Below are 20734 nucleotides of genomic sequence, written 5' to 3' on the forward strand. Positions count from 1 at the left end.
CATTGTTATTATTGTAATTGTTTTTTTGGAGGCCAAGTGTGAATGTAGGGATTGGGGAGGTGGATGAGTTGTGTTGTCAAATTTTGTATTTGTTATAGTCACAATGCGTTGTTGTGAGTTTTGTGGGTCCGGATTGTGGTTTTGTGGTGTGGTTGTGTTGCTACAACTGGGAGGCAAGGCTTTTGCATTGTTTTGCCAAGTTTTGTGTTTCTGGGGCGTTTAGTTGTGTTGTTATAGTCATGATGCGTTGTTGTGAGTTTTGTGGGTCCGGATTGTGGTTTTGTGTTGTGGTTGTGTTCTTAAAACCGGGAGGCAAGGCTTTTGCGTTGTGTTGTCAAATTTTGTATTTCTGGGGCGTTTAGTTGTGTTATAGTCACGATGCGTTGTTGTGAGTTTTGTGGGTCCGGATTGTGGTTTTGTGGTGTGGTTGTGTTGTTACAACCGGGAGGCAAGGCTTTTGCGTTGTGTTGTCAAGTTTTATATTTCTGGGGTGTTTAGTTGTGTGCCAAGTTTCGTATTTCTGGGGCGTTTAGTTGTGTTGTTATAGTCACGATGCGTTGTTGTGAGTTTTATGGGTCCGGATTGTGGTTTTGTGGTGTGGTTGTGTTATTACAACCTGGAGGGAAGGCTTTTGCGTTGTGTTGCCAAGTTTCGTATTTCTGGGGCGTTTAGTTGTGTTGTTATAGTCACAATGCGTTGTTGTGAGTTTTGTGGGTCCTGTGTGGTTTTGTGGTGTGGTTGTGTTGTTACAACTGGGAGGCAAGGCTTTTGCATTGTGTTGCCAAGTTTTGTATTTCTGGGGCGTTTAGTTGTGTTGTTATCGCATGATGCGTTGTTGTGAGTTTTGTGGGTCCGGATTGTGGTTTTGTGGTGTGGTTGTGTTGTTGTAACCAGGAGGCAAGCCTTTTGCATTGTGTTGCCAAATTTCGTATTTCTGGGATGTTTAGTTTTGTTGTTATAGTCACTGCGCAAACAACTTTATCATTTTATATATATAGATGATATATAATCATTCATATATATATATATATAGTGAAACAATAATATTTGAAATAATAATTATATATACACATACACCCCACCCGCTCCAGGCACTGACCTTCTCCTTTCCATCCATGCCAGGAAGCATCATGTCTTCATCCTCCTCTTCGTCGTCCTCCTCCTCCTCTGCTTCTTCTGTGTCGTCTTCCTCTTCCTCCTCCTCCTCGTTCTCTGCTTCCTCGCTGCTATAACCATCCTCATCTTCACTGCATTCCTGGTCAAGAAACAGTTAAAAAAGAAGAAGAAATAATAGAGGAAATATTTCAAATGTGGAGAATGGATATGGAAATCAAGAGGGAAGATATCCAAGGGGAAATAAGTAATATAGCAAAGGAAAAAATATAATGTACTTAGGGAAGCAAGAAGGAAAATGCTACAAAAATAGTACAGGACTCCTGAATAACTTTCTTGGGTTTTTTTTTAACCAGGGGTAAAGGACAGGTGTTGGCATGGTTGTAAACAAAGAGGTGTGTTTAATCACATGATATGGGAATAATAATAATAATAATAATAATAACAACAACAACAACTTTATTTTTGTATGCCACCTCCATCTCCAACAGGGACTTGGAGCGGCTCACATGGGGACCAAGCCCCAGTAATCACATTTAAAGCATCACAAAATCATCAATTAAACAACAGCCATCATAATAAAAACAATTTAAACAAGCATAAAATTAAATCAATATCATTAAAGCACAAAATAGTAACAATCATAGTATGCCAGTAAAAGTCCAATGTAGGACATGAATGGGTGGCAAACAAAACCTGATAAAAAGTAACTAAATTGAAATAGAACATACATAAAAAGCATACAGAAAGGGAAGGTGATACTGAGGTGGAAATCAGCTATAAATAATCAGAAGGTTTCCATAGGGATAAGGGCCAGGTATATCGGACTTGTCTAGTTGAATGTAAATCCAAACATCCATGTCTTTAACTGTTTCTGAAAGATAGTGAAGTTTGGTGCTAACCTAATTTCCCTGGGAATGTGACAGAGTACAGTGTACTAGAGAACGACTAAAAGCGAAATGAATAGAATGTTAAATCTTCAAATCATAATAGCTAATAGAAACCTCTTACATGCAAGGATACCAGGAGTGTATAATGTGCAAAAGGAAAGAGTAATTGACAAATTCATAGCGTGTGCGCAAATTGTTTTAGAGAGGGGTTGGAAAGATAAAACAAAGTGAACTCTGACAAGTTGGTATAATTATATAGTAAATATGTTCAATGTGGAAATAACAAATTGTAAATTGACCAATATATGTTACTTATAAATGTGCACCTTGCTTATCCACTATTGTATATTTTATTATTGGTTTCTGTTGTTGTCCTTTGATGTTTCATCTTTTATCATTGCTTGTATTTTGATTTTGCTGTAAGCCGCCCCGAGTCCCCTTCGGGGGAGATGGAGGCGGGATGTAAATAAACTTATCATTATTATTATTATAGACAAAACAGAAAATGTCATAATAATTAAGAGTGTGGGATGCAGTTAGGAATTATTGAGAGAATGTATTAAGACATGGAGTGGAAAAAATGAGATTAAGACTCATATTTAAAATGTAATTTTTGTAGTTTATGATATAAATTGTATGTCTAGGGAGAGGGGGGGATAAAACAATAAAATAAAATAAAAATATTTTTTAAAAGAAAGAAACAGTGAAGCTTGAGCACAAGCCCTGCTAAGCGTTGCCTTGCCAGGTGCCCCTTATTGCATAACCTATTGGAAAATTACTGCACCATAATCTTATTGAAAAGGCAAAAATTATGTCACATCCGTTTGGCAAATGTGAATTTCCATGAACATGTGAAGACTAACTTTTGAAAACCACTAGTCAAGAAAAGCATGACCTTTGTTAGAAGCCAACCCTTTGAACAAGTGATATTCACAAGCATTTGTATAATGGCACACAGGGCACTCAGCTGTTAAACTGAATAACCATGTCTTTGAACTGCCAAGGACAAAGACATGCCACTACAAAAATATATGTGGTTAGCAGAGGATGGTTGTTTCTTTGCAGTTGTAACTGCCTGTGTGTGTGTGTGTGTGTGTGTGTATATATATATATACACGTACATACATACATACACACACACACACACACACACGCACTCCCTTAAAACCTCTGTGTTTAAAATATGCACTCAGAGATAAAAACAAAGTCTTCTTTGAAAAATAACATAACTTGTTTACTCATAAACATCTTGTATTAATTTACCATACAGGCACATTTCTTATTAAAGTTCAGTTATAGATAGGATGTTGCTCCTCTCTGTGCCGAGTACACAGGGTATCATTCTTAATCAATAGTCCACTCATTGAAGTCCATAATCACACTTCTATACTTAAGTTCAAACACATACTTTTCCACTGAAGTCCTAACAACAACCGGCTTTCATTGAAGACCAAACACATACATGCATCCACCTCCACTGAGGTCTGATGCAAGACTGACTACAAAATGGAGTCCTGTGTCTGAACATGCTCAGTACAATCACATGTGTATAACCTCTCCCACACCAAAGAGGTAATTCAAACTGGCAAATCAACATAGATACAGAGGTTAGCAAATGGAAACATTAACAAATAAATAGTGTGAGGCTTGGGAGGTTGCTATTTCCAAGACCCCCCTCCCAATCCAAGAACGTACCTCGCTGTCCTCCTCGTCCTCTTCCTCCTCCTCCTCAGCATCCTCCGACTCGTCCTCGCTGTCCTCAAAGAACCTGGACTTGGTGGTCCGCTGGGCCTTGCTGGATGAGGAGCAGGACGGCTGAGCCTCTGCCCCGGCCGGAGCCCCTCCCTCGGCGGCCGCGCTCCCCGCGTCCCCTCCTCCGGCCATGTCCGGTCCAGGGGGGGCGGAGCCAGGGCCCGGCCGGCCACTGTCCGTCTCCTTCTGCTCCTCTTCCCTCACGCTTTCGCCAGCGTCCACTTCCCCGTTCAGGCTGGGGCCCCGACTGGACTCCTCCTGGGCCGGCTCCTTCCCCGGGGGCCCCAGCTTGCCCTTGACGCAGTTCTGGCCGTAGCGAGTGAGCAGCTCCTCGATGGTCATGGTGGCCTCCTCGTGCAGCAGGGCCGCCTCCTCCTTGTCCACTGAAAGGCAGGCACGAGAGGGATCTTTTCCTCTGGGAGGAAGAGTTATGCAGCCACCCCCCAAGCACTTCCCTGGCTGGCCCACAACGCTATGGAGCAAATGGCTTCACAAACTTATGTTCCTGGTTTGAAATAGTTGCTTAATTGTGTGGTCCTTACTTCAAAAGTAGTTGTTCTACTCTGGAAAATTTGTTTTTGTGACACACACTAGGTTGAATTGGTTGAGACTCGAGGATGAGATATTCACTGAAAAGTTACAGCAAAACTGTGCTGCAAGATGTCCCACAAAAACAAAGTTTTTGAAGTTCAATAAACTTTTTGCAAGTTTTTATGAACCAATTGGAAAATGACATTTATAACCCAGGAACAAAAATCTTGTGACATAGTGTAATCTATCTATATATATAAAAGGGTAATGAAATTTCGGCCTAGGGCAAAACAACAAAACTGCACATTCCAGAAATACTAAACTTGACAGCACAACCCCTCATCCATGCCTCTACGTTCATACAAGAAAAAGAAAAGAAAAATAAAGTCCTGATTAGAGGGAGAGGAATAATTGTTTTTATCCAATTGCTGCCAGTTAGAAGGCTAAGCTCCGCCCACTTGGTCTCCTAGCAACCCACTCAGCCCAGGGGACAGGCAGAGTTAGGCCTCACTTAGGCCTCTTCCACACTGCCTATAAAATACAGATTATCTGATTTTAACAGGATTATATGGCAGTGTAGACTCAAGGCCCTTCCACACAGCTATATAACCCATTTATAATGGACTTAATGTCAGGGGGAAACCTTTACCTTTTACCTTAACTACCACCAATTCCTCAATACTTTATTTCCCATAACACCAGACTTCGTCACAGCAACGCGTGGCCGGGAAAAGCTAGTACAGTAGAGTCTCACTTATCCAACATAAACGGGCCGGCAGAACGTTGGATAAGCGAATATGTTGGATAATAAGGAGAGATTAAGGAAAAGCCTATTAAACATTAAATTAGGTTATGATTTTACAAATTAAGCATCAAAACATCATTTGACAGAAAAAGTAGCTCAATATGCAGTAATGCTATGTAGTAATTACTGTATTTACGAATTTAGCACCAAAATATAATGATGTATTGAAAACATTGACTACAAAAATGTGTTGGATAATCCAGAACGTTGGATAAGCAAGTGTTGGATAAGTGAGACTCTACTGTATATATATATATATAAATGTAATGTTCGTTTTACTATGGAGTAAACAACAAAACCACTGAACCCAATCACACCAAATCTGGCCACAAAAGACATAGTCATCCAAATATGTCTTTCAATAAAAAAACCTAGAAAGATAGTCCAAATTACAGAGGATGAGGAAGAGCCTTTCTCCCCCTAACTGCCAGTTAGAAAAGTAGGCTCTGCTGCCTTTAGCCCCCTGCTGTCTTTAGGCCCGCCCCCTTCGTATCCTAGCAACTCCCTCAGCCAAAATGGTGCCCAGGGCATAGGCAGAGTGCACTTAGGCCTGATCCACACTGCCTATAAAATACAGATTATCTGATTTTAACTGGATTATATGGCAGTGTAGACTCAAGGTCCTTCCACACAGCTGTATTACCCATGTATAACCTTGTATTATCTGCTTTGAACTGGATTATCTTGAGTCCACACTGCCATATAATCCACTTCAGTGTGGATTTTATACAGCTGTGTAGAAGGGGCCTCATATAATCCCCTTCTAAGCAATAATATAAGATTATAAATATAATATGAAATAATTACTGTGGTATAATAATACAGAACAATATAATCTCTAAAACCAGGACAGTAAATAAAGAGCAACACTCTGAAAGCAGGGAAATTGGGGATTCCAGAAAGGAAACCATCAGGGCCAGCTAACACCTCCCAACAGAATGATTCCCCCAGGCAGGAAGCAGCCAGGATTTGAAGCTGCAAGGCCATTAAATGCTAATCAAGGTGGCTAATTGCAGCGTTTATAATTGCTATTCAAACTGGTTAACCAAAATTTCCCCTACGTGAAAAACCCCCAGGCCTTGAAACCATGAAGCTGCTCCGTACCATTCAACCTGGCCTGGCAAGGATGCCCTATGTAGAAAGCAGCCAGGTTTTTAAGCTGCAAGACTATTCCGTGCAATTCAATCTGGCCAAACAATGATTTCCCTACAAAGGAAGTAGCCAGGCTTCAAAGTGGCTCTTTGATTGAGGGTGCGACTCCAGCTACTCCAGAAAACGGCCAGGGTTTGAGGCTGCAAGGCTATTCACTGCTATTCCACCTGGCCAACAAATGATTCCCAGAATGCGAGGAATGCGTGGCCGGGCACAGTAGAGTCTCACTTATCCAAGATAAACGGGCCGGCAGAACATTGGATAAGTGAAAATCTTGGATAATAAGGAGGGATTAAGAAAAAAGCCTATTAAACATAAAATTACATTATGATTTTACAAATTAAGCCCCAAAACATCATGTTTTACAAGAAATTGACAGAGAAAGCAGTTCAATACACAGTAATGTTATGTAGTAATTACTGTATTTATGAATTTAGCATCAAAACATTGCAACATTTACTACAAAAACAATGACTACTAAAAGGCAGACTGCCTTGGATAATACAGAACATTGGATAAGTGAAGCTTGGATAAGCGAGACTCTACTGTATATTATAATAATATAATATAAGAATAATAATATGTGCTGCAGAATGTTCCTCCTACAAAGATAAAGTTTTGGCAGTTTAATAAACATTTCCATGTTTTTATGAGAGACCCTATTGGGAAATGATATTTGTAACTCAGGAACAAAAGTCATGTGACATAGTGTTATGGAGCTGATTTTTTTTTTCTTTTCGTGTCAGGAGCAACCTGAGTTGCTTCTGGAGTGAGAGAATTGGCTGTCAGCAAGGACATTGCCCAGGGGACGCCCGGATGTTTTTGATGTTTTACCATCCTTGTGGGAGGCTTCTCTCATGTCCCTACATGGAGCTGGAGCTGATAGAGGGAGCTCATCCACGCTCTCCCCGGGTGGGATTCGAACCTGGCAGCTATCAGGTCAGCAACCCAACCTTCAAGTCACAAGGCTTTTATCCCCTAGGCCACCGGAGGCTCCTTGTATGGAACTGATGAGGCCGCATTTGGGGAGGTGGGGTAGGCCCAAGCACCAAGGGAAAGGGGAAACGGTTGCCCTGGGAGGCCTGGTTGCCCTCTTGCCCCAGAACCGCTCCCTGCCCCAGGGCAGCCCTGCGGCCCCTTCCTTCCTGCAGAGAGACTGGATCCCCACTGACCGTCGTCTTCGTCGGCCACCTTCTCCTCCTTCTCGTCCCCGTCCTCCCTGGAGCGTCCGGCCAGCAGGGCCAGCTCCCGGATCACCTCCTCGGTGGTCAGCTGGGCGTCGATGGCCAGGAAGGCGTCCTCCAGGGCCTGCAGCAGAAAGGCTCCCTCAGAGGAGGCTTTGTATCCCTCCCCCTGGTCAGGCAACGCCCCAGTGAGCCAGTGCTCGTTGTGAAGGAGGCCTCCAGGTCACCTTCTGTCTCCACTCACCTTCTGCAGCTTGCCCTCTTTGTAGGCCTTCTGTTCCTTGATGATGTCCGGGAGGTACTTGGCGCAGTAGAGCGCAACCTCTTCCCCTGGAAATAAAGGGAGGCGTCTTAGGGACTTCCCGTGCCCCCCACCTTTAAAATCAGGAACAGCATGGGGGGGTCACAATGAGGGAGAGGGAGGGGGGCAGGAACTGGAGGAGGGTGCGTGCAGTACCTCCGTGTCCGTCGTAGACGGAGAACATGGCCGTCTCGCTGTCCAGGTCAGGGATGCAGTTGTGAGCGTCCTGGAAGAGGGAGGGGGAAAAAACAGGTCAGTAGAATGGAGTAGAATACCTTTATTGTCATTGTGCTATTGCACAAATGATTTTTTATTTTATTTACAGCATTTATATTCCGCCCTTCTTTCTCACCCCGAAGGGGACTCAGGGCGGATCACATTACACATATAAGGCAAACATTCAATGCCTTTAACATAGAACAAAGACAAGACAAACATAGGCTCCGAGCTGGCCTCGAACTCATGACCTCTTGGTCAGAGTGAATTTTTGCAGCTGGCTGCAGCTGGCTGGCTGCTCACCAGCCTGCGCCACAGCCCGGGCCTTCTGTCAGAGTATTTGCAGCGCAGCAGTAGTTGGATGGAAGCAGTGGATCCAAGAACAAAGAGACTCAGAGAAGTTAGTAAAACTATTTACAAAGTTTGACTGTATGCAGCAGTAATCAACACAAACAGACTTGCAGACGACAGACGAACACAGGACTGTTTTGTTCTCCAACAGAACTTGACTCGAACTCTAGGCAGACGGAACTCAACTGAACTGACGCAATCGTTATGCACAAACACTTGTGTCTGGATACTCCCTAGTTCCAGCCACATATCAAGGACATCATAGCTTCTTGGCAATTAACTCTTTCCACACTATGGTACATTCTGGATGATGCAATCAGTTGCAATATAAGCATGACACAAATTGGATTTAAACGCTATCAATACACAAATCCCACATTAACACCTTCCCCAGAACACACCACAAAACAACACACCCATCCCTCCACACTCCCACCAACACAGCGCAGCCCCCAATGCCACATCAACGTGAAGCCATGGAGTTCAATATGGTTACAGCTCTATTACAAAAGATGTCTCTGTTAGTCCTTGCCTTTGTCACCCTGTATCGTCTACCAGATGGCAATAATTCAAAAAAAGAATATGCTGGGTGAGGTGGATCTCCAAGAATGAGCTGAGCTTTCTTAAGGCTGCGGGACCTATAAAGTTCTTCCAAAGAGGGGAGAAAGAGGGCAACCAATGACTCTCTGGGCAGAAGTGGTGACCCTTGGGAGGGCTTCCTATCTGCCACTGTGCAGCTACCAAAGCATGCGCAGGTGCAGGAGCTTAGGACACTATAGCACAGCAGTAGACAGTCACCAGCACTTTCATCCATTAAGAGATGTTTTCCATTTCGGAACAATCTCACGCTGGTTTTGGAACTAGCTGGGTCTCATTCTCTGGAGATTTTCCAGGATGGCCATCTGTCTTGGTTGGTGTCTGCCTGCCTTTCTCAATCTCAAGTGGTTGGTGGTTCCTTAGAAGTCTCAGACAGTCTTTCCTGGACCTTCTTTTTTATATATACTTTAAAAAATTATTGTTGCTTCTTAATACATTTTCATTACATTATTTACGCTTATTTTAGTTAGGTGCGGATATTCATACATCTTTTGTATATGCATTGGTAAATCCTATTATTGCTGAGCCCTCTTCACCAACGCTGCTGTATGGAGGCTGCTGCCCCAGATGAGATCCTCCTTAGCAGAGATGCCCAGGAACTTAAAACTGGCCACCTGCTCCACTTGGTCCCCACTGGTGGCCAAGGGTGGGGTCTCTACTCTGTTCTCCCTATAATCCACTATGATGGTGGTTCTCAACCTGTGGGTCCCCAGATGTTTTGGCCTTCACCTCCCAAAAATCCTAACAGCTGGTTGTCGCACCTCAGCGTAGATTCACCTTGCTCTAACACCACAAACTCCACCAAAGCAGGTTATAGTCTTTATAGTTTATTGAAGAAAGGTAGCAAAACTCCTTTTAAAAGCAGGAACAACGAAGCAAAGGCTACTTAGAAATATAGTCTTAGAGTATGGGTCAAGAACATGCAGAGACTACACAAAATCCAAAGGTTGAATGATAATTCCAAGGAATATGAATACATAGGCTGCCAAAATAATCCAAAGCACGGCTTGACACTGGAGCTGCTTCTCCAGTAGTGAGAAATTTGCTGCTGTTTTTAAATTGCTTAGATTTTACCGTGTTTCCCTGAAGATAAGACAGTGTCTTATATTAATTTTTGCTCCCAAAGATGCGCTAGGTCTTATTTTCAGGGGATGTCTTATTTTTCCATGAAGAAGAATTCACATGTATTGTTGAACAAAAAATGAACATTTATTAACCAGACAAACTCTGAATCCTATTAAGAATTTCTTGTTACTACCATTATTTCCAAGTACACCTGGTATGTACATTTACCAATCCTGCATGCTCTGGTGTTCTGTTTGGCAGGCGCTGGGCATGCTAGGTCTTACTTTCGGGGGAGGCCTTATATTTAGCAATTCAGCAAAACTTCTACTAGGTCTTATTTTTTGGGGATGTCTTATTTTTGGGGAAACAGGGTAGCATGTTCTTGTAAGCTACTCCGAGCCCTGGGGGAGTGTTTTCAAGATGATTTTAAAGATGTTTTTAAGATGTTTTTAAATTGTTAGATTTTAGCCTGGTCTTGTAAGCCGCCCTGAGCCCTAGGGGAGTGGCGGCATATAAGTTTGAATAATAAAAATAAATAAATAAATAAATAAATGCATTGCTCCGACAAAAGACTTTCCCTAATTGCATGCCTTTCAACCCTCTTTGCAAAACATGAAAGCATTCTTTTGCACTCTCGTATCTTCACGCCTGCTTGCAATTCTCACACCAAGACGCAAGCCTGATCTTAATTCCAATGGAGCAGCTCGGTCTAACGAGCCATCCCCATCACTCCCACTTCCACCCCAGGCCGGTTGAAGGTCAGCCTTCTCATTATTTGACTGGGAACCTTCCACCCTCCCTTCCGTTCCCATGTCAACCTCAGCTTCTGAATGCACCTGGCTTTCTTCTGGGACAACAACACTCTCTGAAGGAAACAAACTGAACTCCCCGTTCATCATCGGAATCAGGCTGAGAGTCAAGCTGAGCCATAACACTGGTAAACAGCCAAAACACCTGGGGATCCACAGGTTGAGAACCACTGCACTATGACCTCCTTGGTCTTATTGATGGTCAGAACCAGATGATTGTCCCTGCAACATGAGATATTAATATTTACACAAATGATCAGCCAGTGCCAGAGGGACAGAGAGTTTCATCTCCACCAGTGGTTTCCAACATGTGGTCCGTGGACCATCAGTAGTCCCCAAGAAATAAAATATTGCCCGTAGCCTTACTGTTACTACACTGTTGAAATGAGAGCGACTGGTCTCACGAAACCCTCTTCTATTGCCGAGGCAACAGGGATGTCGGGAGGGGAGCGGCTGACTCCCCATGAAAGGCAGGCATGACAACAAGCCTCCTGACTGCTGCTTCTCCTCCTCTCTCCCTCCCCCTGAGCAGAGCCGTTCCATATGGCGCCTGGAAGCGGGGGTGCCTTGTTGTCTTTGTTTTTAGGCCTGTTTGTGGGGTCATTTGGGGTGCTGATTCAGAAAACAGCATTGGGTAGACCACATCAGCTCTAGATTTGTAAATATGGTTTTCTGTCGGTGAGCAGATGGCGACTACTGGATGGCACATGTCGTGGATCAGAAACTAGAGCTGGTGTGGTCTATCCAATGCAATTTTTTTACTCAGCACCTCAAAGAACCAAACCAGACTTGAAGTTGACCAGAAATTGATTCGTAGCCTTTTTGGTACTAATGTTGGAGAGCGGTCCCTGGTCAAAATGGTCCCTGGTAAAAAAAAGAAAAAAGAAAAAGTTGCGAGCCACTGATCTGCGCTGACAACTGTGCCATCACGGCTCAAGCAGGGAGCTTTGAAATGGTTGAACAGAAGCTCTCAGAAGCTTTAGGTGCTCTTACTGCCTGTTACATGGAAAACCTATCATTATTATTACAGTAGAGTCTCACTTATCCAAGACTTGCTTATCCAAGGTTCTGGATCATCCAAGGGATTTTTGTAGTCAATGTTTTCAATATATCATGATATTTTGGTGCAAAATTCGTAAATACAGTAATTACAACATAACATTAATGCGTATTGAACTACTTTTTCTGTAAAATTTGTTGTATAACATGATGCTTTGGTGCTTAATTTGTAAAATCATAACCTAATTTGATGTTTAGGAGCCCCGGTGGCAAAGTGTGTTAAAGCACTGAGCTGCTGAACTTGCAGACCAAAAGGTCCCAGGTTCAAATACCGGGAACGGAGTGAACGCCCACTGTTGCTCCAGCTTCTGTCAACCTAGCAGTTCGAAAACATGCCAATGTGAATAGATCAATAGGTACCGCTCCGGCGGGAAGGTAATGGTGCTCCATGAAGTCATGCCAGCGGCCACATGACCTTGGAGGTGTCTATGGACAACGCCAGCTCTTCGGCTTAGAAATGGAGATGAGCACCAACCCCCAGAGTCAGACATGACTGGACTTAACATCAGGGGAAACCTTTACATTTACTTTTACCTTTAATTTGATGTTTAATAGGCTTTTTCTTAATCCCTCCTTATTATCCAAGATATTCGCTTATCCAAGGTTCTGCCGTCCTGTTTAACTTGGATAAGTGCGACTCTACTGTATTATTATTGTTATTATTATTATTACAGTAGAGTCTCACTTATTCAACACTCACTTATCCAACGTTCTGGATTATCCAAGGCATTTTTGTAGTCAATGTTTTCAATATATCGTGATATTTTGGTGCTAAATTTGTAAATACAGTAATTACAACATAACATTACTGCGTATTGAACTACTTTTTCTGTCAAATTTGTTGTATAACATATTTTGGTGCTTAATTTGTAAAATCATGACCTAATTTGATGTTTAATAGGCTTTTCCTTAATCCTTCCTTATTATCCAAGATATTCGCTTATCCAAGGTTCTGCCGGCCCGTTTAGCTTGGATAAGTGAGACTCTACGGTATTATTATTTTGTTGAAAACATTTATATTCTGCCCTTCTCACCCCAAAAGGGCAGAGCACAACATAGATATGGCAAACATTCAATGCTGGATCATAAAATAAACTATAAATATATACACACACTAATGCTACCAATATGCTACCGAGCCCCATTCAAAGTGCTGGTTTTGACTTATAAAGCCCTAAACGGTTCTGACCCAATCTACTTGTCCAAACGTATCTCCTCCTATGAGCCAGCAAGATCCGTAAGGTCATCTGGTTAGGCCTTGCTCTCGGTCCCACCTGCTTCACAAGCGCGGTTGGTGGGAACGAGGGACAGGGCCTTCTCGGTGGTGGCGCCCCAGAAATATTCGACAAGCTCCAACACTTTTGGGCTTCAGAAGAGCCCTAAAAACATGGTTATGTGCTCAGGCTTTTAATGAATAATGGCAAAGATGACACAGACTGCCTTATGGCTAAAGCACGAGGTTTTTGTGGACGAATGGATCTGACTATTTGTTTTAACATTGTTTTGAAATTTTAATACAGTAGAGTATCACTTATCCAACATAAACAGGCCGGCAGAACGTTGGATAAGCAAATATGTTGGATAATAAGGAGAGATTAAGGAAAAGCCTATTAAACATTAAATTAGGTTATGATTTTACAAATTAAGCACCAAAACATCATGTTAGACAACAAATTTGACAGAACAAGTAGTTCAATAGGCAGTAATGCTATGTAGTAATTACTGTATTTACGAATTTAGCACCAAAATATCACGATGTATTGAAAACATTGACTACAAAAATGCGTGGGATAATCCAGAACGTTGGATAAGCGAGTGTTGGATAGGTGAGACTCTACTGTATTTGTATTTAACTAGCTGTGCCCGTCCATGCGTTGCTGTGGCGAAGTCTGGTGGTATGGGAAATTAAGTATTGAGGAATTGGTGGTAGTTAAGGTAAAGGGTAAAGGTTTTCTCCTGACATTAAGTCCATTCTAAATGGGTTATATAGCTGTGTGGAAGGGCCTTGAGTCTACACTACCATATAATCCAGTGCAAATTAGATAATCTGTGGAAGAGACCTAAGTGAGGCCTAAGTCTGCCTGTCCCTGGGCTGAGTTGGTTGCTAGAAGCCCAAGTGGGCAGAGATTAGCCCTCTAAACTGGCAGTAATTGGATAAAAACAATTATTCCTTTCCCTCTAGTTAGGACTTTATTTTTCTTTTCTTTTTGTTGTATCAACCTAGAGGCATGGATGATGGGTTGTGTTGTCAAATTTCGAGGTTGGGGGGCCTGTAGTTTTGTTGTTTTGTGGGTCGCCGTGATGCCATCACTCATCTATCTATATATATATAAAAGAGTGATGGCATCACGGCAGCGGACAAAACAACAAAAGTAAACACCCCACAACCTCGAAAATGGACAGCACAACCCCTCATCCATGCCTCTAGGTTGATACAACAAAAAGAAAAGAAAAATAAGTCCTAATTAGAGGGAGAGGAATAATTGTTTTTATCCAATTGCTGCCAGTTAGAAGGCTAAGCTCCGTTCACTTGGTCCCCTAGCAACGCACTCAGCCCAGGGGACCCTTTACCTTAACTACCACCAATTCCTCAATACTTTATTTCCCATACCACCAGACTTCGCCACAGCAACGCGTGGCCGGGCACACCTAGTTTATATACAGTATAAACTCGCTTATCCAACGTTCTGGATTATCCAACACATTTTTGTAGTCAATGTTTTCAATACATTGTGATATTTTGGTGCTAAATTTGTAAATACAGTAATTACTACATAACATTACTGCGTATTGAACTACTTTTTCTGTCAAATTTGTTGCATAACATGATGTTTTTGGTGCTTCATTTGTAAAATCATAACCTAATTTGATGTTTAATAGGCTTTTCCTTAATGCTTCCTTATTATCCAACATATCTGCTTATCCAACATTCTGCCGGCCCGTTTATGTTGGATAAGTGAGACTCTACTGTATATTGAAAACATTGACTACAAAAATTCATTGGATAATCCAGAACGTTGGATAAGCGAGTGTTGGATATGTGAGACTCTACTGTATTTGTATTTAACAGTTTTAATTGATTTTATGTACTGTGTAATTTTGGTATCGTGTAGGCATCGAATTACTGCCATTGTTGTAAGCCGCCCTGAGAAGGGCGGGATATAAATGTTGTTAATAAATAAGTAAATAAAATCAGTTATCTTCACATGATTACAGTAGAGTCTCACTTACCCAACACTCGCTTATCCAACGTTCTGGATTATCCAACACATTTTTGTAGTCAATGTTTTCAATACATTGTGATATTTTGGTGCTAAATTCGTAAATACAGTAATTACCACGTATCATTACTGCATATTGAACTACCTTTTTTGTCAAATTTGTTGTATAACATGATGTTTTTGGTGCTTCATTTGTAAAATCATAACCTAAATTGATGTTTAATAGGCTTTTCCTTAATCTCTCCTTATTATCCAACATATTCGCTTATCCAACATTCTGATGGCCCGTTTATGTTGGATAAGTGAGACTCTACTGTATATTGAAAACATTGACTACAAAAATGCATTGGATAATCCAGAACGTTGGATAAGCGAGTGTTGGATAAGTGAGACTCTACTGTATTTGTATTTAATAGTTTTAATTGATTTTATGTACTAATTTACGACCTGGAATGAGGAAGTGCCGTCAGAGTGGATGAAGCAGCTGCTCCCCCCTGTGGCCAGAATCGAACATCCCCTCAGAAGAAGGTTAAATTGCCTCTGCGTCTGTCTGTCTCAGTCTCTGTTCGATGTGTTTATGGGCATTGAACGTTTGCCCTATGTGTGTATAATGTGATCCGCCCTGAGTCCCCTTCGGGGTGAGAAAGAAGGGCGGAATAGAAATACTGCAAATAAATAAATAAATAAAATACTGTGTAATTTTGGTATCGTGTAGGCATCGAATTACTGCCATTGTTGTAAGCCACCCTGAGAAGGGCGGGATATAAATGTTGTTAATAAATAAGTAAATAAAATCAGTTATCTTCACATGATTATTTAAAACCAGGACAGTAACACAATAAAAACACAGTATAATAACACATCTTAAGAGTTGAAATAACTTATAATATCATAATAATCAGTATTCAAGCAGCATGGGATATGGGCAAACTTGGGCTAGGCCTCCAGGGGTTTTGGACTACAACTCCCAGCATGCCTAGCAGCCTCAGGCCCTTTCCTTTTCCCCCTCAGCCGCGTAAGCGGCTGAGGGGGAAAAGGAAAGGGCCTGAGGCTGCTAGGCATGCTGGGAGTTGTAGTCCAAACCCCCTGAAGGGAGAGAATGCGGTCCCAAGGTGTCCCAGGCCCGGCCTACCCACCTCCATGGAGACCCTCCATCCTTGCATGGCGCTGTATCCGAAGTGGAGCGGGCGCACCCCGGCGCCTTCCCCGGCCCCGTCCCCGGAGCTCTTGGCGGTGCTGGGCTGCGAGAGGTAGGCGCCCATGGCCCGGAGGAGCCGCTCAAGGAGCAGCGGCGATGGCGACGGCAACAACGAGGCTGAAGCTGAGGCGGGAGAGAGGCGGCAATGATGGAGGAGCAGAGAGACCGGGAGGCGGAAGCGGAAGCAGGCACCATAGAGCCCCGCCGGCAGGGACAGCGCGGCCCTCACTGCGCCGGGCGGAAGGAGAGGCCGCCTGGTTGCCCGGCAACGGCGCCCCGCAAAGCCCGCCTCCGCTCAGGGCCTAGACCTGGAAGAGTCATCCTCTGGGCTCACAAATTCATCGAAATCCTATGAATTGCCCCATGGGTGGCTGTGAGTTTTCCAGGCTGCCTGGCCATGTTCCGGAAGCATTCTCTCCTGACGTTTCGCCCACATCTGTGGCAGGCACCCTCAGAGGTGGTGAGGTGTGTTGGAAACTAGGCAAGTGGGGCTTATTTATAACCCTGTGGAATAAATAATTTATTGGGTTGTTGTATGTCTTTCGGGCTGTGTGGCCATGTTCCAGAAGCATTCTCTCCTGACGTTTCGCCCACATCTGTGGCAGGCACCCTCAGAGGTGGTGAGGTGTGTTGGAAACTAGGCAAGTGGGGCTTATTTATATCCCTGTGGAATAAATAATTTATTGGGTTGTTGTATGTCTTTCGGGCTGTGTGGCCATGTTCCAGAAGCATTCTCTCCTGACGTTTCGCCTACATCTGTGGCAGGCACCCTCAGAGGTTGTGAGGTGTGTTGGAAACTAGGCAAGTGGGGCTTATTTATATCCCTGTGGAATAAATAATTTATTGGGTTGTTGTATGTCTTTCGGGCTGTGTGGCCATGTTCCAGAAGCATTCTCTCCTGACGTTTCGCCTACATCTGTGGCAGGCACCCTCAGAGGTGGTGAGGTGTGTTGGAAACTAGGCAAGTGGGGCTTATTTATAACCCTGTGGAATAAATAATTTATTGGGTTGTTGTATGTCTTTCGGGCTGTGTGGCCATGTTCCAGAAGCATTCTCTCCTGACGTTTCGCCCACATCTGTGGCAGGCACCCTCAGAGGTGGTGAGGTGTGTTGGAAACTAGGCAAGTGGGGCTTATTTATATCCCTGTGGAATAAATAATTTATTGGGTTGTTGTATGTCTTTCGGGCTGTGTGGCCATGTTCCAGAAGCATTCTCTCCTGACGTTTCGCCCACATCTGTGGCAGGCACCCTCAGAGGTGGTGAGGTGTGTTGGAAACTAGGCAAGTGGGGCTTATTTATATCCCTGTGGAATAAATAATTTATTGGGTTGTTGTATGTCTTTCGGGCTGTGTGGCCATGTTCCAGAAGCATTCTCTCCTGACGTTTCGCCCACTTCTGTGGCAGGCATCCTCAGAGGTTGTGAGGTATATGGGTATAAATAAATAATTTATTTATTTACAGTAGAGTCTCACTTATCCAACATAAACGGGCCGGCAGAATGTTGGATAAGCGAATATCTTGGATAATAAGGAGGTATTAAGGAAAAGCCTATTAAACATCCAATTAGGTTATGATTTTACAAATGAAGCACCAAAACATCATGTTATACAACAAATTTGACAGAAAAAGTAGTTCAATACGCAGTAATGTTATGTTGTAATTGCTGTATTTACGACTTTAGCACCAAAATATCACGATATATTGAAAACATTGACTACAAAAATGGTCTTGGATTACCCAGAAGCTTGGATAAGTGAGACTCTACTGTATTTATTTACTACATTTATATCCCGCTCTTCCCACCCCTAAGGGGACTCAGAGCGGCTTATAAATCAAATGTACATACAATATATTATTAGCATAGCGAAATATAAGCATTAAATTACTATATTGTACTATATCATTATATGGTAATGTTATTAGTAATATTACATTTAATATATAATATATAATTAATATTATTATATTGTATTATTCGTATAATATTGTATTACGTTATAATATTATCAATATTATATGTATATACAATATATTAATATAATAATAATATCCAGGGTGGGAGAAAGAAAGAACTCTGTCTGTTGGAGTCAAGTGGGAATGTTGCAATTGATTAGCATTGAATGGCCTTGCCTCATCAAAGCCTGGCTGCCTCGGAGGTCGTGAAGCCTGTTGGAAAACTAGGCCAGTGGGGTTTATGTACCTGTGGAATGATGTCTAGGGTGGGAGAAAGAAAGAACTCCTGTCTATTAGAGGAAGGTTTGTCGTAAGTCTTTCGGGCTGTCTGGCCATGTTCTAGAAGTATTCTCTCCTGACGTTTCGCCCACATCTATGGCAGGCACCCAGACACCATCCTGCCCCCCAACCAAGGGAAGGTTTCCATGTGGGGACAATTTCATCCTAGATGTTTTGTTTTTCCTCCAGAATGGACATCCCATGGTTCCTTAATTTGCATGACCCCGCCTACTGCCTCTCCCTTAACCCTTTCCTACCCTTTCCTATGGCACACAGTTAACAGAGGAATTGATCAGCAACTGAACAAGAGGTTTGTGGAGAATTCGCCATGATTTACAGGAGTTGTACTTGACCTACTTCCAGAGAGCACTGGTCACCCAACCAACGATGGATCTGGAACAAACTTGCCACGGATAATGGGACTTGCAGTACCTTCACTGATACTGTGATGCCCACCAACAATGGGGCAGGACCAAACTTGGCACAGAGAAGCCCCATGACCAACTGAACATATTTATTTGTTTACAGTATTTATATTCCGCCCTTCTCACCCCGAAGGGGACTCAGGGCGGATTACAATGAACACATATATGGCAAACATTCAATGCCAACAGACAAACAACATATATTAGACAGACTCAGAGGCATTTTTAACATTTTTCCAGCTTCACAATTCCGGCCACAGGGGGAGCTGTTGCTTCACCGTCCAGTAGTGGCTGTACTTCCTCATTCCTTTCCTCGTGTTTTGCTGGCAGTTTTATGGTGTTGTAAATTAGCCTCCCGCATAAAGCGTCCCTAAATTTCCCTAATTGACAGGTGCAACTGTCTTTCGGGGCTGCATAGGTCAACAGCAAGCCGGGGCTATTAATGGTCGGAGGCTTAACCCGACCCGGGCTTCGAACTCATGACCTCTCGGTCAGTAGTGATTTATAGCAGCTGGTTACTAGCCAGCTGCGCCACAGCCCGGCCCATACCGCAGGGGTTTTGGGAGTTGTAGTTCACCTGCATCCAGAAAGCACTGAACCCAGCTGATGTCAGATCTGGACCATACTTGACGCACAGACCCAACAAAGATCCACCCAGAGGAAAAGGGTTCTTACCATACATCAAGGGAACCACTGACTGCAGAGGGAAGCTGAGGAAGAAATACAACCTACAAACTATCTAGAGACCACCAAGAAAATCCAACAGATGCTACGGTCAGCGAAGGACAAGAGGGATCCTCTCTCCTCTGCAGGAGTCTACCGGATCCCATGCAGCTGTGGACAAGTCTACAGAGGGACCACCAAACGCAGCGTTGCCCAAGCACGAGTCAAAGAACATGAAAGGCACGGCAGACTCACTCAACCAGAGAAATCAGCCAGAGCAGAGCACCTGATGAACCAACCTGGACACAGGATATTATTTGAGAACACAGAAATGCTTGACCACCCCAACAACTATCATGTCAGACTACACAGAGAAGCCAATGAAATCCACAAGCATGTGGACAATTTCAACAGAAAGGAGGAAACCAAGAAAAGGGACAAATTCTGGCTAACAGTATTAAAAAAGTCCAAAATCAGAACAGTTAAAAAGGAGCAGCACTCTGAAAACAGAAGAATTCCAGTCAGGAATCAATCAGGGGCAGCTAACAACTCTGATCAAAGGATTTCCCCAGGCCAGGATGTGAGGCTGGGAAGGCCATTTAATGCTAACAAAGGTGATTAATTACAATATTCACACTGGCCTCCAACAAACAAGAGTTCTTCCCCCCCCCCCCCCCCACTCAGGAACTTCCACAGATATATAAACCTTCCTTGCTTAGTTTCTCCATACCTCAAAACCTCTGAGGATGCCTGCCATAGATGTGAGTGAAACGTCAGGAGAGAATACTTCTGGAACATGGCCACACAGCCTGGGAAATACACAACAACCCCATATAAACCTCACTTACTTGGTTTCCAACAGACCCCTCAACCGCTGAGGATTCCTGCCACAGATGTGGGTGAAATGTTAGGAGATAATGCTTCTGGAACATGGCCATATAGCCTGGAAAATTCACAACAACCCATCTCTCTTTCACATACAGTGACAAAGTTCTTCCTGATGTTCAGGTGGAATCTCCTTTCCTGTTGTATGAAGCCATTGTTCCAATGTGTCTTAGTCTCCAGGGCAGCCGAAAACAAGCTTGCTCCCTCCTCCCTAGGACTTTCCCTCCTTCACATCTTGATCCCTGGCCCTCCTCATGTCTCCTCTCTCTCAGCCTTCTCTTCTG

The 20734-nt window shown here is 43.2% G+C and overlaps 1 protein-coding gene across 1 annotated transcript in view; it reads right to left on the bottom strand.

Moving 5' to 3' along the window:
- ppm1g (protein phosphatase, Mg2+/Mn2+ dependent 1G) overlaps window positions 1-16435 on the bottom strand; it is a 30390-nt gene extending 13955 nt beyond the window's left edge. The window contains exons 1-6 of the mRNA XM_062966703.1: window positions 16183-16435; window positions 7885-7954; window positions 7672-7757; window positions 7416-7551; window positions 3699-4138; window positions 1100-1255 (exon numbers count right to left, since the gene is read on the bottom strand). Of these exons, the coding sequence (XP_062822773.1) occupies window positions 1100-1255; window positions 3699-4138; window positions 7416-7551; window positions 7672-7757; window positions 7885-7954; window positions 16183-16308 (1014 nt within the window). The 5' untranslated portion in view covers window positions 16309-16435. The remainder of the gene's footprint in view (window positions 1-1099; window positions 1256-3698; window positions 4139-7415; window positions 7552-7671; window positions 7758-7884; window positions 7955-16182) is intronic.
- Between the last annotated feature and the right edge of the window lie 4299 nt (window positions 16436-20734).

The sequence above is a fragment of the Anolis carolinensis genome, unplaced genomic scaffold, assembly GCF_035594765.1.
Source record: "Anolis carolinensis isolate JA03-04 unplaced genomic scaffold, rAnoCar3.1.pri scaffold_27, whole genome shotgun sequence".
In the NCBI taxonomy this organism is placed as follows: Eukaryota; Metazoa; Chordata; class Lepidosauria; order Squamata; family Dactyloidae; genus Anolis; species Anolis carolinensis.